At 42.5% G+C, this 17,512-nt stretch overlaps 1 protein-coding gene across 2 annotated transcripts in view; it reads left to right on the top strand.

Annotated features, from left to right (window-relative positions):
• celsr1b (cadherin EGF LAG seven-pass G-type receptor 1b) overlaps positions 1 to 17,512 on the top strand; it is a 119,253-nt gene that overhangs the window by 17,428 nt on the left and 84,313 nt on the right. For both annotated transcript variants that reach the window (XM_056451503.1, XM_056451504.1), the window contains exon 2: positions 11,726 to 12,364. In XM_056451503.1, the coding sequence (XP_056307478.1) occupies positions 11,726 to 12,364 (639 nt within the window). The remainder of the gene's footprint in view (positions 1 to 11,725; positions 12,365 to 17,512) is intronic.

Here is a 17,512-nt window from a genome sequence, read left to right on the forward strand (position 1 = left end):
TTGTGTTCTTGTTCTGCGAGCACTGAAAACAGTTCATACAGTTTCTGCTTCAGACCACCCACACTTGTATAAAATAACTATTAATCACACTCTTTTTTGTATGTGATTGTATATGGACAGATTTTAGAGACTTATCATTCTTTTGTACAAGGTTTTTCCTGGAGCGAATCCAACATCACACCTGTAGGCCTGTTTGAGAAGATTGGGACAACTTTGAGTCTATTTGTTGAACACCTTTTTTTCTGGTGGGAATACGTTTATCGACATTTTCATTACTTTTAATATTCATATTGTCAGCAACATTTTTATTTATGGTCCAATTGTATGTGAACTTTTGCAACATTTTATTATTGGTCAACCTTGTCTGATTTATGTTTGGTTTACTAAATATTATAATAGGAATTTTACTCTTACATATACATGAATGCATTTGCCAGACGCGTTTATCCATAATAAGGCATAATTATCCATAATTCAGGCAAAGAATCATAGGGCATAAAAAGGTGGATAGAGAGAACACACACAAAGTCACCAGATTGCAAAGATGAGAAGGCAAAAAAAAAGCTCTGAGTGGTAGATTTATACTCTTGACGTCTGTCAACCACAAACATGAACACATATACAGTAGCATTCTTTAATAATTTATCTTATTTTTCCACAAAATTGAAGATTCAATCGAGATTTTGGTATATTTATTATTTTTAAGAAGATTTCGGTCACATCTTTTTCCTTCAGTGATATTGCTTGTGATATAGTCACAATTATGGTATAATTACTTGATTGTCCTCTCATCATCATCTCCTCTTGAGAAAAATATTCCTCCTTTGTCCAACATTCTTCATCATATTATGTTAAAAACGTTAACAATAATACACCTTTTGCAATTGAAAATGACCACAGTTATAATGTCTGGGAAATCAAGTACTGTAAACACTGATACTAGTGAGACCAGAAGGGGGCACTCAAGCTGCGGTCTGTGTGGGTCCCCCAGTATAATAATAGGGACTCTATACTAGGGCTGGGCGATAAAATCGATATTGGAATTCATTGACCTGAAACCATTGTCAATATCGATAATAAAAAAAGTTCGGTGTGAAGTTTCGGTATGAAGCGCAATAGTTTTATTAAACTGTGGCTGCTGAGTGCGCATTTTAGAAGCAAAGCCAATAAGCTTAGGGTGTCAGTTTGTCGTTCCAATGGATGCGCGCATTTCCCAGGTACACCTATTGAAAACATCTTTTCCAAATGTCCCGTGCGCACGGCGATTAATGTAATTACGACTAACCAATCTGCTTCACACTTTGTATGGAATATACACATTTCAGTAACAGCAGACTAATTACCTCAGACAAACACATCGCATCCAAACGCTGCAGAGCTTTTCACTTTTTTCCGTAAACTTACATCTGCAGCAATGATTTGTCCGTTTGTCTTCCTCTGAGAAAATGGTCACCTAGTTACAAGAAATCCTATTGAAAATGGTGAAGGAATCTACGCAAACACACTTGTCACTTCAGGTCAGAACAATAACACATGCGAAAATGAGTGCCGTATAGCAGCAGTGAGGAGATTGTAAATAAAAAAGGATGTCGCCAGAGTGGCTTTTTGGTTTCTTTTCTTGTGCATCCCAAACACTAGCTCCTCATCTGAAAATGTTTGTAGCATAGGGGTAATGTAGTCATTCAACTTCACAATTTGTAATGTTCAGCATGTATTTGAATAATGATGGCTAGTTGCTTTACTTGAAAGCTCAGAATTTTGTTTATCATATTTTGTTTTGTTTAGAGTTTGAGATTTACTGTATCATTATTATTTACATCCTACAGATGTTGAGCTATATTTACCATGGCATACACTTTGTAACATTTTATTTATCCGGTTTAAGAGTCTCTTTAACACTTGTTTATTTTATTATAAAGAGATCAGATTGTCATGGATTGGTCAGGCTCTCACGACCCCCACTCACGAAGATCACCATCACCTGACTTCTAATGAGCACACAGCTGCATCACATTCACGAGCACCAGATAAAAGCACAGCACTCCAGTCGCTCATTGTCCGGGCTCGTCTCGACGAAAGCGGACAACTGAGCGACCACTCAGCGTAGTCATCCTCAGCTAAACAAACGATTTACTTACCTGTTCTCTTTGTATTCCTCCTAGTCTTCCTGGTCCTCCCGAATCGTCCTGTCTTCCAGTCCTTCCAAGTCTGTGTCATCCTCTGTCAGCTGTATCTGGTGTGTGCTGTCCATCCTCGTGTATTCCTGTTACCCAGCCACGGAGGAAAAGACCCCAACATCATTCCTGATCCTCCTGGCTATCCTTCATGTGCTCCTTGTTGTCATTCAATAAACACCCTAACGTTTCCTTACCTCTGTCTCCTGTCCGCTTCATAACAGAAGCCCGGACCCATAACGACGACAACATGAGCACCCTCGATCACTTTCAAGAGCTGGTGGACCAGTTGAAGCGGATTCTACAGCCACCAGCTCCACTTTCCAACGCACCACCAGCACCGAGCACTTCCGCCTCCACAGTTTCTTCTTCGGCCCTTCCTTCCAGTCCCATGGCCCGACCAGCGCCCTACTCAGGCGGAGCGGGGGAGTGCAATGGTTTTCTGTTACAATGTTCCCTCATATTCGAAATGCAACCTTCTCTATATCCCACAGATAAGTCAAAGATCGCCTACATCGTATCACTACTCTCTGGACCTGCACTTAAATGGGCTGAGACGATCTGGAACCAAGCCGGGCCGGTCATGAATTCCATCACTACCTTCACGGAGTATTTCAAAGAGGTGTTTGGACGTTCTGATGGGGAAGTAGCCGCTGGAGAGCAGCTGTAACATCTAAAGCAAGGTACTCTATCTACACAGGAATATGCTCTCCGGTTTCGCACTCTAGCAGCTGCAAGTGGATGGAATGAGAGATCGTTGTTGACCACGTACCGGCTCGGCTTGGAACCCACTCTCCGAATCCAGCTGGCCACATTAGATGATACAATGGGTCTGGAGAGATTCATCCAACATTCTCTCCGATGTTCCGATCGTCTCCGTTCCTATCAACAGGACACCATCACCCCCTCGTCTGCACTCCTCCAATCGCCTGAGTCAACAGCCTCTCCAGAACCAGAACCCATGATAATAGAGTCTGGAAGACTGACATCAGCGGAACGACAGAGGAGGCTGACCCGGGGTCTGTGTCTATACTGCGGTGTCAGTGGACACACCCGTATGGAGTGTCCCCTTCGTCCCATTCGGACTTCAGTGAGTGTATTCAGTACGAATATTGAACAATGTAAACCACTTACTACCACCGTACAAATAACTACTGCCTCTATTTCTCTCCTTGTCACAGCCCTCATCGACTCCGGGTCAGCAGGGAACTTCATCTCCCAATCCCTCTGTCGTCAACTCCACCTCCGTACTGAGGCGTCCTCGCATATATACCAGATACAACCGATAACCCAGTGCACTCGATCTTCGACCCGTATCCATCGACAATGCGAAGACATCCTTCTTCAAGTGGGGCTGTTACATCAAGAGAGGATTCAATTTCTGGTTCTGGAGGGTGCAAATATGGACATCATTCTAGGGCGCCCGTGGCTGGTGAAGCACGATCCCATCATCTCTTGGGGCACAGGAGAGATAAAGAAATGGGGATCTGGATGTACACCTACCTGTTTTCCAAATCTCCCTCTTCAAGGTCGGAACCCCATTTCTTTGTTTGCAACATCGGTCGAGAGCCCTCCTGAGAAGCAGTCTATCCACATTCCTAAGGAGTACAGCTCCTTTCATGATGTCTTCTGCCCCAAGAGAGCTTCCCAGCTACCGCCGCATCGGCCATGGGACTGCGCGATCGACCTAGTTCCAGATGCCCAGTTGCCAAGAGGTAGGATCTACCCGCTCTCGCTTCCAGAGAATCAGGCAATGGAAGATTACATAAGGGAGGCTCTGAGTCAGGGGTACATACGTCACTCAAAATCACCAGCCGCCTCAAGCTTCTTCTTTGTGGCCAAGAAGGACGGAGGGCTGCGTCCATGCATCGACTACAGGGTCCTAAATAACGGTACAGTAAAATACCGATATCCCCTTCCTCTGGTACCAGCCGCTTTGGAACAGCTCCGAGAAGCTAAAGTCTTCACTAAATTGGACCTCCGCAGCGCGTATAATCTGATAAGAATACGTGAGGGGGACCAATGGAAGACAGCATTCGTGACCCCTACTGGCCACTATGAATATGAGGTCATGCCTTACGGTCTGGTCAACGCCCCCTCCGTATTCCAAAACTTCATTCATGAAGTCCTCCGGGAGTTTCTTCACCACTTTGTAATAGTGTACATAGATGACATCCTCATTTACTCCCGGAGTGAGGCCGAACATCGCCAACACGTTGCGGAGGTCCTACACACATTGAGAGAACATCACCTCTACCTCAAAGCGGAGAAATGCTCATTCCACCAGAAGTCGATTCATTTCTTGGGATACATCATTGATCAAACCGGTATACGTATGGATGGGAAGAAAATTGAGGCTGTTCTATCCTGGTCAGAACCCACTTCCATTAAGGAGCTCCAGAGGTTTCTTGGGTTTGCTAACTTTTATAGACGGTTTATCAAGGACTACAGCAGGATTACATCACCTCTCACTAATCTCCTCAAGGGTAAACCCAAAGGACTGGAGTGGACCAAAGAAGCAGCCGCAGCCTTCCGCCTTCTTAAGAAGGAGTTCACAAGGGCCCCACTCCTGACTCATCCTGACCCAAATCTTCCTTTCGTGGTGGAAGTGGACGCATCCACCACCGGCGTCGGGGCAGTATTATCTCAACATCATGATACACCGCCCCGACTGCATCCCTGTGCCTATTTCTCTCGGAAGTTGAGCCCGGCGGAGCAGAATTACAGCATAGGAGACAGGGAGCTGCTAGCAATCAAGCTAGCCTTGGAGGAGTGGCGTCACTGGTTGGAGGGAGCCAAACATCCGTTCCAGGTGATCACAGATCACAAAAACCTCCAATATATCAAAGAGGCCAAGAGACTATGTCCACGTCAAGCCAGATGGTCACTTTTCTTCTCACGTTTTGATTTCTCCATTTCCTATCGTCCAGGACCCAAGAATCTAAGAGCAGACGCTCTCTCTCGTTTACACGAGCATCACGATCATGAAGAACTCCCAACGAAGATTCTTCCCGAACACATCTCCATTTGTCCGATCACCTGGAACGCTCCTCCAGTCGTTGCCACTCCGGAAGCCCCTGCTCCGCCGGGATGCCCTCCTCATCGGCAGTTCATACCACCTGAACACCGGGTAGATCTGATCCACTCCTTACATACCTCGCTAGGCACTGGACATCCAGGGATCAACAATACTCTCTCGCTAGTATCCCAACGATTCTGGTGGCCAAACATGGCAAGGGATGTGAGGCAATATGTTCAGGGCTGTAAGGACTGTGCCCAATCCAAGAGCCCACGTCATCTACCCGCTGGAAAGCTCCATCCCTTGCCGATTCCGAACCGTCCCTGGTCACACCTAGGAGTGGACTTTATCACTGATCTCCCTTCGTCAGAAGGTAATACCTGTATTCTAGTCATAGTAGATAGATTCTCAAAGTTTGTCAAACTAATCCCTCTGAAAGGTCTTCCCACAGCCTTTGAAACAGCCGACAATATCTTTAATCAAGTCTTCAGGTCATTTGGTATTCCAGAAGATATTGTGTCGGACAGAGGTCCACAGTTCATCTCACGTCTATGGAAAGCCTTCTTCAAGCTCCTAGGTGTGGCCGTCAGCCTCTCTTCTGGATATCATCCCCAAACCAACGGGCAGACAGAGAGGAAGATTCAGGAGGTGGGACGGTTCCTGAGGACCTTCTGCAGTGGTCACCAGAGCTCCTGGAGCCAGTATTTGGGCTGGGCAGAATATGCCCAAAATTCACTGCGGCAACCCTCCACCGGACTCACGCCATTCCAGTGCGTCCTGGGCTTCCAACCACCGCTCTTTCCCTGGGATGGCGAACCATCTGATGTCCCCGCAGTGGATCACTGGTTCCGGGAGAGCGAGAGAGTCTGGGACGAGGCTCATCAACATCTGCAGAGGGCAGTCCGTCGAAGCAAGGTAACCGCCGATAGAAGAAGGTCTGAAGAACCCAGATACACACCCGGACAAAAGGTGTGGCTATCCACCCGGGACATACGCATGCGACTGCCCTCTCGCAAGTTAAGTCCCCGATTTGTTGGTCCCTTCACCATCGTGGAACAGGTTAACCCCGTCACCTACAAACTACAATTACCCTCTCACTACCGTATTCACCCTACATTCCACGTATCACTCCTGAAACCCTATCACGATCCTGTTCTTCCCTCCACAGAGCCTGACCACGAAGAGGAACCCCCTCCTCCACTGCTCCTAGAAGAAGGAGCCGTCTACGCAGTGAAGGAGATCTTGCGTTCCCGACGTCGTGGTGGCCAGTTGGAGTACCTGGTGGACTGGGAAGGGTACGGCCCCGAAGAAAGGACATGGGTTCCCAGAGCTGATATTCTCGATCCTAGTCTCATGGTGGAGTTTCATGAGAGCCACCCTGAGTTCCCAGCGCCTAGAGGCAGAGGGAGACCACCACGGCGTCGGAGGTGTCGGCCCTCAGGAGCGGGCCCTGGGGAGGGGGGTACTGTCATGGATTGGTCAGGCTCTCACGACCCCCACTCACGAAGATCACCATCACCTGACTTCTAATGAGCACACAGCTGCATCACATTCACGAGCACCAGATAAAAGCACAGCACTCCAGTCGCTCATTGTCCGGGCTCGTCTCGACGAAAGCGGACAACTGAGCGACCACTCAGCGTAGTCATCCTCAGCTAAACAAACGATTTACTTACCTGTTCTCTTTGTATTCCTCCTAGTCTTCCTGGTCCTCCCGAATCGTCCTGTCTTCCAGTCCTTCCAAGTCTGTGTCATCCTCTGTCAGCTGTATCTGGTGTGTGCTGTCCATCCTCGTGTATTCCTGTTACCCAGCCACGGAGGAAAAGACCCCAACATCATTCCTGATCCTCCTGGCTATCCTTCATGTGCTCCTTGTTGTCATTCAATAAACACCCTAACGTTTCCTTACCTCTGTCTCCTGTCCGCTTCATAACACAGATATTTTGTTTAAAATTTTTGTTTGTGACTATTAAAACTATTTGCCTTAGTAATGTTGGTAAATTAAAATAAATTGGTTAAATAACAAAAAAAATCCTAATAAACCTAAATGTATTGTTAAAGAAATTCAATAATTATCAATATCGAATGATATGAAACATGATATTGTAATAATTTTATTTGTAATATCTCCCAGCCCTACTCTGTACTGCTTAGTGAGCGCCGTCTTTGAGATGAGACGTTTGACCAAGGTCCTGACTCTCTGTGGCCGTTAAAAATCCCAGGATGTCCTTCAAAAAATTGTAGGGGTTTAACCCCGGCTTCCTGGCCAAATTTGCCCACTGACCTCCTAACCATCAATATATCATAATTGGCTTCATCACTCTGTCCCCTCTACACCAATCAGTTAGTGTGTAGAGTGCGCACTGGTGCAATATGGCTGCCGTCACATCATCCAGCTAGATGCTGCACACTGGTGGTGGATGAGGAGATTCTCCTCAAAAATGTGTAAAGTGCTGTCCAGAAAAGCACTATATAAATGTAAGCAAATAATTTTTTATTATTATTAAAAGCTATTTTTTCCCACCTTTTTTTTTTTTTAAATACCTTTAAAATCCCTTTTACACATATCCATTAAATACTCACTTATGCTTTTAGACTGAACTCCTAATGCACATACACATCATGACATCATTATTTTCACAAAAGCATGTGATTTACATGCAGACGTAACGGCATTGTTAAAACTGGCACTTTAAACCCTTTTCAAAGGGGTTTTTCCTTTGCATTTCTGACACCCAACACTCAACATGATGTGAAATGACCAGCTAAATGAATAAAAAAGTTTTCAATTTTTTTGTGGAAAACCCTGTGGTGTAAATGGCCTTTAAAGTGCTTGTGCTTTAAAATGATGTAAAGCGTCTCTGCAATATTTCATTATATATTAGAGTGTTTGCTCTTCTTTAGTAGCAATTGCTGGTATGAGAACCAACAGAGACTTAATGCATTTCAGACTTGGCCATATTATACAAAATTGCTCACCTCATCAAAGGAAAGACAGGAAACCTCTGACCATATACATTACTTCTTACTTAGAATAAGAACCAGATTTCTGGCATGATTAGCAAGTTAACGAAGCATATTTCAAAGAAACATTGTTTAGTACTTTATGGGATTATTGAGTATTATGAACACAATGGAGCAAGATGTGGCCTGTTATTATGCTGTGGGAAACTTGTGGTTAGTATGTGACAAATTTGTGATTTGCCAAGATTGCAAGTGTGCCAGATTGCTACGTCTTTGATAATGCATGAAGGAGGTAATAATTTTTAGGCTGTCAGTGTCAATCACCTGCAGAAATAAAATGTAGTTGATATATAATACTATATAGATAATTAAATAATTAAAATGCAAATAAAATCACACATCAGTAATCAATTTTGTATTTTATCTAATATTTAATGAGATTGGAAAGGCCGATACATTTTTTTACTATAAAAATAGAAGGAATATTTGTACTATGTTATTTACTACATAGGAACTTTATGTAAATTTCAGAAACCCTTGATTTTAGCAACACAGGTGGTCAATAAGTGAACTGCAGCCAGTTTTTTTTTTCACACTTGTGCATATGTATCGATTGTGCTCTCAATGGTGTATTGGAAATGGGATATTTTGCCCTTCGAAGGGCACTTTGTTGTAAAAACAAATCATGGCCACCATATTGCAGTGTCACTCCAAAGCCATATCACCCTGGAGCCCAAGACTGGTTACTCACTGAAGCTGAGCTGAGCTACGACTGCTCAGTACCTGGATGGGAGACTACATGGGAAAACTAAGTTGCTGTTGGAAGTGGTGTTAGTGAGGCCAGCAGGGGGCAATTGTCCTGCGGTCTGTGTGAGTCCTAATACCCCAGTATAGTGAAGGGGACTTTATACTGTCAGTAAGCGCCATCTTTTGGATGACATTTTAAACCGAGGTCCTGACTCTCTGTGGTCATTAAAAATCCATGGCAGTTCCTGTAAAGAGTAGGGGTGTAACCCCTGTTTTCTAGCCAAATTCCCTTTATTGACCCTTATCGATCACGGCCTCCCAATCATCCCTATCCAATGAATTGACTGTATCACTGTCTCTTTATTCCCCTTATAGCTGGTGTGTGGTGAGCGCACTGGCGCCGTTGTCCTGAGGCTGCTGTCGCATCATCCAAGTGGATGCTGCACACTGGTGGTGGTGTGTAGAAACCCCTCCCCCTCATGATTGTGAAGCGCTTTGGGTGTATAGCCATACACAATAAATGTGCTAAATAAATATTCATACATTACCAAACTGCTCAAAACTGGCCAGAAAAATTGAAAGTGAAAAATTTAACTGATAGACACTGCAGGCAATCATCAATTGAGTTAGGAAGTTGTTCGATGTTACATACTACACTCAATTGGGAAGGACTCATCCCTATACTCTAATCTCTTTAGCGGGACCCTGCAAATGGATTAGGGTATAAGGATGAGCCCTTCTGAATGGAACCCAGTGAGAATATTTTCACAACGCATCATCAGTTGGCCATTTTTGCCCTAAACAATGCCAGTGAACCAAAACTTGCATATTTTGCTGCATGATTACTGCTTTTAAAATGGATAAATTATTGAATGTTTTGGCCTGTTAAATCAGGCTGAAAAAAAAAACATTACTATAGGCTAGTGTTGTCACGATAATGGAATTCAATACCAATCGGTACTGAAATTTCCTGTTAACATTTAAGCGCTGTTGAGCACATCCTTAAATAGTCCTGATTCGCCATTGTGTTCACATGCTCAATAAAAATGACTGTGATTGGCTGTGAAGAGCATCAGTTCACCTTACTCACTGCTGTTTACTGAGTGTAACAACAGATACAGGGACACTGGGGTGTTTTAAAATCACAAAGAAAAGCTGGTCTGTTTATAAGCTGACATACGAGCGATCCGCTGATGAATCACGGCTTTAAAATACCCCAGTGTCCCTGTATCTGTGTTTACACTTAGTAAACAGCGGTGTGTGTGGTGAACTAATGACCTTTACGGCCAATCACAGTCATTTATGCTGAGCATGTGAACACAGTGGCAAATTAGGGCTGTTTAAGAATGTGCTCAACAGCGCTTAAATGTTAGCGGGAAATGGAAGTTACTATTGTGACAACACTACTATAGACTGCCAAAAGTTCTATAAAATCAAGCAGAATAGAGCCTATTAAAGTCTGCAAGAACCGTAAATCTTTTATTTGTAGTATACTGATGTACTTCCAACAGAATATTGAGTAGGGCGGTCTTTTTTTGTGTGCATCATTCGCTTGTAGCAAACTAATGGTAAGAGTATTTTGAATATTGTAACTGAGCCGTCAAACTTTAACAGAGAAGGACCACCACTCCAAACACAGCAGCAAATGATTGAAGCAATTCAATTCATCTTTATTTCTTTAGCGCTTTTACAATGTAGATTGTTTCAAAGCAGCTTAAGATAGAAGTTCTAGTATATTGCAATTGAAATTTTGTATGTCCAGTTTTCAGACTTAAAGTTAAATTTAGTTCAGTTCAGTGTGGTTTAATTTTTACTGCTGAAATCCAAACTCTGAAGAGCAAATGTATCTATGCGTATCGATAAATTTTTATTTTCACTTAGACTTTAAATTCAGTTTGTCAAAATATTAGACCTTTTCTTACTACTGTAAGTCCTCTATATGGTTTATCATCATGCACACATATTTTCAATGGTTTATATAGCATAATTAAGCAGAACAACATATTCAGTATTAAAATAGCATGCAATCCATGCTGTTGTTGACATCTAAGTATCTCCATAATAGCCACCCATATGTGTGGTGTTGAAATCATGACGTAAGTGAACACATTGAACAACAATGCATTGATGCAAATATAATTTAATGCATGGTTAAGTGTATGCACCAAAATGTGTGCATGCAGGAACGTCTTGTTGTGTCTGTGTCTGCCTGTCTGGATTGGCTGACATTATGTGAATGGACAGTTGAACAGAGTGGAAATATGTCCTCATTGTTCTGCAATTATAGCTCTCTCCATTCACATGACAGAGGGGCCCTCTACACCAGGAGCCCGCAACTGCTACAAGAAAATATACAAGACTGTGAACAATGCCTGTCAAATAAACCCACAAAGCAAATGCGACACAGGGGCCAGATGTACCACGCACAATAATAACAATGATACACTTTATTTTGGGGGGTTTTATTGTAGCACACAAGTATCAGAATAATAATTTTCAGTTTTTTCTTTAAGAAAAACACAACTGATTATAAAACTTCCTCCCCTTTCAAAGATATTTTTTCATTTTGAGGTCAAGGCTAGTGCATTGCATTGCTTGACAGAAAGCCGGTTGTATTTCTGTTTAAACAGTGTGAATAATCTTCCTAAAACTGTGAATGTGAAAATGCTCGGATCACAGATTTGAGCTCCATGTTCCAGCATGCTCTTAAAGTTCATTTCAATCACAAGAATGTAAACTTAGCACTTGCCAGCCCCCACCATCCCATTCATTCTAGTTTAAACATTAATCCAGGCCTCATTGTACCTTTGTGTTTTCACAGATGGACTCCACCAGGTCTCAGCCGTCTGCACCCTCCGTGTGACTATCATTACAGATGATATGTTGACGAACAGCATCACCGTTCGTCTGGAGAACATGTCTCAGGAACGTTTCCTCTCCCCCCTGCTTTCCCTTTTTGCTGAAGGTGTAGCCGCAGTTTTGTCCACCACTCCTGATGGCATCTTCGTCTTCAATGTCCAAAATGACACAGATGTTAGCGGAAGCATTCTCAATGTCACTTTCTCTGCCCTTCTCCCTGGTGGAGCTCCGGGGCGTTATTTCCCATCAGAGGAACTTCAGGAGCAGCTTTACCTGAACCGCACCTTGCTGACTCTTATCTCGACTCAGCGCGTCCTGCCGTTTGATGATAATATCTGTCTGCGTGAGCCCTGTGAGAACTACATGAAATGTGTAGCTGTTCTGAAGTTTGACAGTACGGCACCATTTGTGGCATCTAATACAGTGCTGTTCAGACCTATACATCCAGTAAACGGGTTACGCTGTCGGTGTCCGGATGGATTCACTGGAGACTACTGTGAGACGGAAGTGGATCTTTGTTACTCAGGCCCATGTCAGAACAACGGGAAGTGCCGCAGTAAAGAAGGGGGATACACCTGTGAATGCCCGCAAGATTTTACAGGTCAGTGTCTGTTTGTCATCCTCTTATTTTTACATTTTTCAATAAAGTGGTCAAGAATTAATGACTTTCCCAGTTATGGGTTGAGGCTGGAAGGGCATCTGCTGTGTAAAACATATGCTGGATAACTTGGTGGTTCATTCCGCTCTGGTGATCCCTGATTAATAAAGGGAATAAGCCGAAGGAAAATGAATGAATGAGAATTAATGACAAATTAAATTGTTCTGGTGGTTGTTCAAGGCAAATTCTGTCAATGTTTCTCCATCAGACTGCTCCTCTACCCATATATCAAGAAATATAGATAGTGGTGGTAGTAATTTGGGGAAAAGGGGGAAAGTACTTTGGGCCCACAGCAAAGTCTGGGGATGTGGCAATTACCCCCATTACCCTCACTTGAGATCCCTATCACTCTAACCCAACAGCCTAACCTCCAAATCTCCTGTTCCACCTAGGTATTGGATTAAGATGCTGTTTAGACTAGAGCATTTTTGTTTTAAAACTCATACATCTTGTTATGGTTATGCCTGGCATCCACACTACTCCAGTGTCTTTGACCCATAAAAAATTGAGCATTTTGAAAATGCTAAAGACCCTGTTTTAGTTTGGAAAAGCATGTGTTCTGTTTTGGTACAGATGGTCTGAAAGTAGGGCTGGGCGATTAATCGAAAAAGTAACCGAAACCGACATTCAGAACCTATAACCGATCAAATTTTTCCAGGTCAAATTTTTCAATTACTTTGCCTACTGTGTGTGGAGTCACATGACCCCACTCTGTTAAGGTTGAATTACACTTATTATATTATGATTTATACTATTATTGTGATATTATACTTATATACTTATACTTATACCAAGGGCACGTGTACAGTCCGTTGTAGCCTCGGAATACCTGCTCACCAGTCTCACCTTATTCGTCACAACAACGAGTAGCGCAAGCTTTATAATTAGTCGGTTTGATAGCGCTTGACAACTGTCTGCGGCGCAGAGAGCCATGTTTTAGGCAATGTATTTTAATTTCAGTTGTTCAGCGTTGATGTTCAACAAATAATCATAGATAGTATACAGTGTGTTTCCTTCAATTATTTTAAAATCAAGTAATGATTTGTACAGCATATATACTGTACAAAGCTTATCAGTGAATTATAAGGGCAAAAACATAAAATAAATAAATAAAATAATCCTTCATTATTTATAATCGAGTTAAAATATTCAATTAATCCAGATTTTGATTTTAGGCCAAATCTCCCAGTCCTACCTGAAAGGCATTTTTTTAAACGGAGGTGCGGCTTTTCAGAATCACTCTCTGATTGGTCTTCAGGACTAATGCATATTGTTCACTGATTTGTCAAGCCCCTCTAATTTGACCATTAGACAATCAGTAGACTCCAAGTATGGATGCTGACAAAATATGTGCACGCCCATTGAACATAAATGTATATGTATTATGCGTTTTTTGCTGTTTCAAGAGTTCACACTTTGCCGATAATTGATAATAAAAGCTTGATTGGCATGCTGTCCCGGGAGAGAGCCCTGAGCTTATGAGATCCTCGTGCCCTGGGCTCCCTCCCGTTTGCAGGGCGAAAGGGGAGTTTGAGCTCAGGTAGATCCAATGAACTCCCCCCAGCTTATTTCTAGCTAGTGACGATATGAATGATTGAGGAGAGGTGGACTCGCTGAGAGCTTGATTACGGTATCAATTTTGTGTGTTCAATTTACTTAGGGTGCGTGTTATTTGGACTGTGGGAGCAAACCGGAGAACCCGGGGAAAACCCACGCAAGCACAGGGAAAACAAGTGAAACTCTGCACAGAAATGTCGTCTGGTTTAGTAGGGAGCAGGGACATAAACCAGAGGCATTCTTCCTGTGAGGCAACAGTGCTAATCACTGGGCCGCCATGTCACCCATCTGAAAAGGAGGGAAAGTAAGGGTGGGTGGGGGGTTCTTCAAGATTGTTGAGATAAGACTATTATTGAGATAAGAAAACTCTGGTTATTTATAGTAAGTTAGTAATAATCTGATTGGATAATCAATCATGAGCTGATGCTGGAACAGCTGAGAACATAAGCATAAGCATGTGATCCTCTCAAAATTTGTTTATAAATAAACTTCACATAGTGAGTACAGAGATAATTTTTCCAAAAAGCAATAAAACATCAGTTTGTACATGTTATAAAAAACTGTTTAATTATAAAACAGTTTTGCACCACTGTAAACGACACCTAACATGTGTTGACTGTGAAGGCAAGGGAGTAAATTTGCTCTTGGCCTTGGTGGGGACATATGAATTGCCCTTCCCCTTCACCCATCCACCCGACCACAAACCCCAAATCCCTCCAAGCCACCGCCCCCACCCACCATAATTTAATATTGTGGGGTTTTTTTAACACTGCAAATGCAAAATCACTTAACATTAATACTATGCTATTCGGTTTATTTTAATCCACTCTCATTACAACTCATTAAGTTCAATTAAGGAATATTGTAATGTTAAATGAATGTTTAATAACTGAAAAAGACAGAGTTTAATAAAGACTTCTGTTTATTTTATCCATAGTGCAAATGATGAACTCAAGAAGCCAGTTTGAGATCATTTGAGCTCTGTGATATTTTGTGTTATCCTGCTGAAAAATCCATCACAATATAATGTGGTCATAAAGTTATCAACAACATTGCTCATTACTATAAAGCTTAAACAATGCTCAACTGGTTCGTGCGCAAAGATAAAAACCCATAACTATTACACCATAACCTTCATCCTTAACCAGTTGAAACAATACAAGATAGAGCTTTGCTTTTATGTTGTCCGTTATGCCAAATTTGGACCCTATCATTCCAAATGTTGCAGCAGAAACTGAGACTCATGAGATCAGACAAGCTTTGAGACTTGAAATTGTAGCATTGCATGTAGAATTGTAGCGTTGCATTGAACGGTGCTGTTCTCAGCTGAAAGGATGTTCACTGATGAACTTTTCTTCCTTTGTAGTAGTTCTACATTTCTGCTTAAAGATTTGATTTTTTGTGTGTTCAGAGATGTTCTGGTTTAGATATTGTTTGTAACGTGGTTATTTAAGTTACTGTTGCTTACCTCAGCTCACCTCTGGCATCAACAAGCTATTTTCACAAACAGAACTGTCACTTACTGAGTATTTCCTCTTTTCAAGGCCAGTTTACAACATAGGCTCATTCTGAAAACATAGCCCTATATACGTTTCTGGAGATCTCGAATTATGTAGCCAGAGCTACGTATGGCTGCATTATGTCTTTAAAACGAATGCTACTGGGCGGTATGAGGCTGTTCCTTTTCTAGCTAACCAGCTGACTGCTTACCTGCATGTGGTCGGCTTTTCCGCTGTTACCAGTTTGTCCGGGAGCTCGCCATGCGCGTAGGCGGACTTGAGATGTGGTGAAATCTAAAAACGTGGTAAAAATCAAGGGGCTTTTCTTTTTCTCTATTGCTTTTCAAAACACTGAGGTTGGGTTTAGGGAAGTGGGTGAGCGCTGGTCAATAGGTGCTTTTCAAAATACTATAGCATGGTTTCCGCTACATTCATTCTTCCATGATGGGGCGCCATGCCAAAATTCATAAATTTTCTGTAACCGGCCGTAGTAGTGCTGTGCGTCATTTGTTTAACCCTTTAAGGTTACGTGCTGACTGACTGACTGGCTGACTGACAGGTGCATGATGCGTGAGGCCAGCTAACACGATGTATAGCTCTATTTCACTTTACTTTAGGACGCATTAATACCGCTCTGTAGGTCTATTGGAGACATTCATAAATATTCCTAGCAAATATAATAAATGTTGGAGACATACTCGTTACATAAACGCACTAAATCACACTTCAGCAGCGTTTATTTGAGAGCGCACAAGAAGATCTGCGCTCAGTGTTGCCAGATGATGCTGACTGTTTCCAGCCCAAAAGCTGTCGAGATCACAAGCGTTTATACACTGTTCTAAGCATATGTATGCGAAGAACGGGGGCTATGGCATCTCTTTGAGAGATCAAAACAGGTTTATGAGGGCAGACCGGGGCTGGCGGGCACACCGTTGCAAAACCGGCCAAATTTTCACAACCCGCCCATGTCACTTTTTACCCGCAAAAATCAATTCAAAACCGCCCAATTGGGCGGGAAACTGCGGGAAACCGCCCAATCTGGCAACACTGTCTGCTCTTGAGCAGCGCGTATTTGAGGGCGTGCAAGAAGCTTTGTTCACGAGCAGATGAAATCGGTGTGCAAGCAAAGAGATTCGCATGCTGTAGGCTATTACATAAATGCGATCTCAACTCGTAATACTGCGCTCACGACATTTGTCATTGAAATAACGCTACAGGTAGTTAGTAGATCTGTGTAAAAAAGGTTTGCCGCCACAGCTGGAAAATATCCTAGAGGAAACACTGCATTGGTTGGGTTTAGGGATGGGGTGCGGTCGGTTGGTCAGTCAGTCAGTGAGTTACTCAGCAGTGGCCTCTAATGGATTTACGTGAGAAGAGCAGGTACAAATGGCACTCGCGAGAGATATTTGAGATCTCAAAAAGCGCACACAGTGGCCTTTGGCAGATTCGCAAAAACAAAAACTGCAAAAAAACGTAGCTCCTGGGATGTATTTTCCAGAAACGTATATAGGGGAACGTTATCAGAATGAACCTGGGTTGCCATTTTTCATAGTCTATAGATCTCAAAATCCCAATACCAGTAGGTCTGCAGTTTCTGAAATATTGTTCATTGAGTCATGTAAATAACCTTTTAAAGTACTGTAAAAATAAATAATAAAGTCGCTTATGAGTTCAACCATCTAACCATCATGCAAATAGTTATAGAATTGTTTTTCTGCCCTTTTTAAAATAATTTTTATTGTTGGGCAATAAAGTAGTATTATAATTAAAAAGTAGTATCATACCTTATCTCAACAATTGCCATGATTCGAAAAAAGTTGATGTTTAATATTTTGGTTTTGACATTTTTTCATTTGTCTAACTCTAATCTGTGGGCTCAATTATCAATGTATTCATACAAAAACAACAATAATCTATGTTTTGTAAGGCCAGTTGATCCCAAATTGGTTGCAAATTTTCCCATTCTCAGTTGCTCAGACCTGTGAAAGCATCATTGCTTCTGTCATGACTTGAATGGAGATCCGCTCTTGTTAGA

This window comes from Danio aesculapii, chromosome 25 (genome assembly GCF_903798145.1).
Source record: "Danio aesculapii chromosome 25, fDanAes4.1, whole genome shotgun sequence".
Classification (NCBI taxonomy): domain Eukaryota; kingdom Metazoa; phylum Chordata; class Actinopteri; order Cypriniformes; family Danionidae; genus Danio; species Danio aesculapii.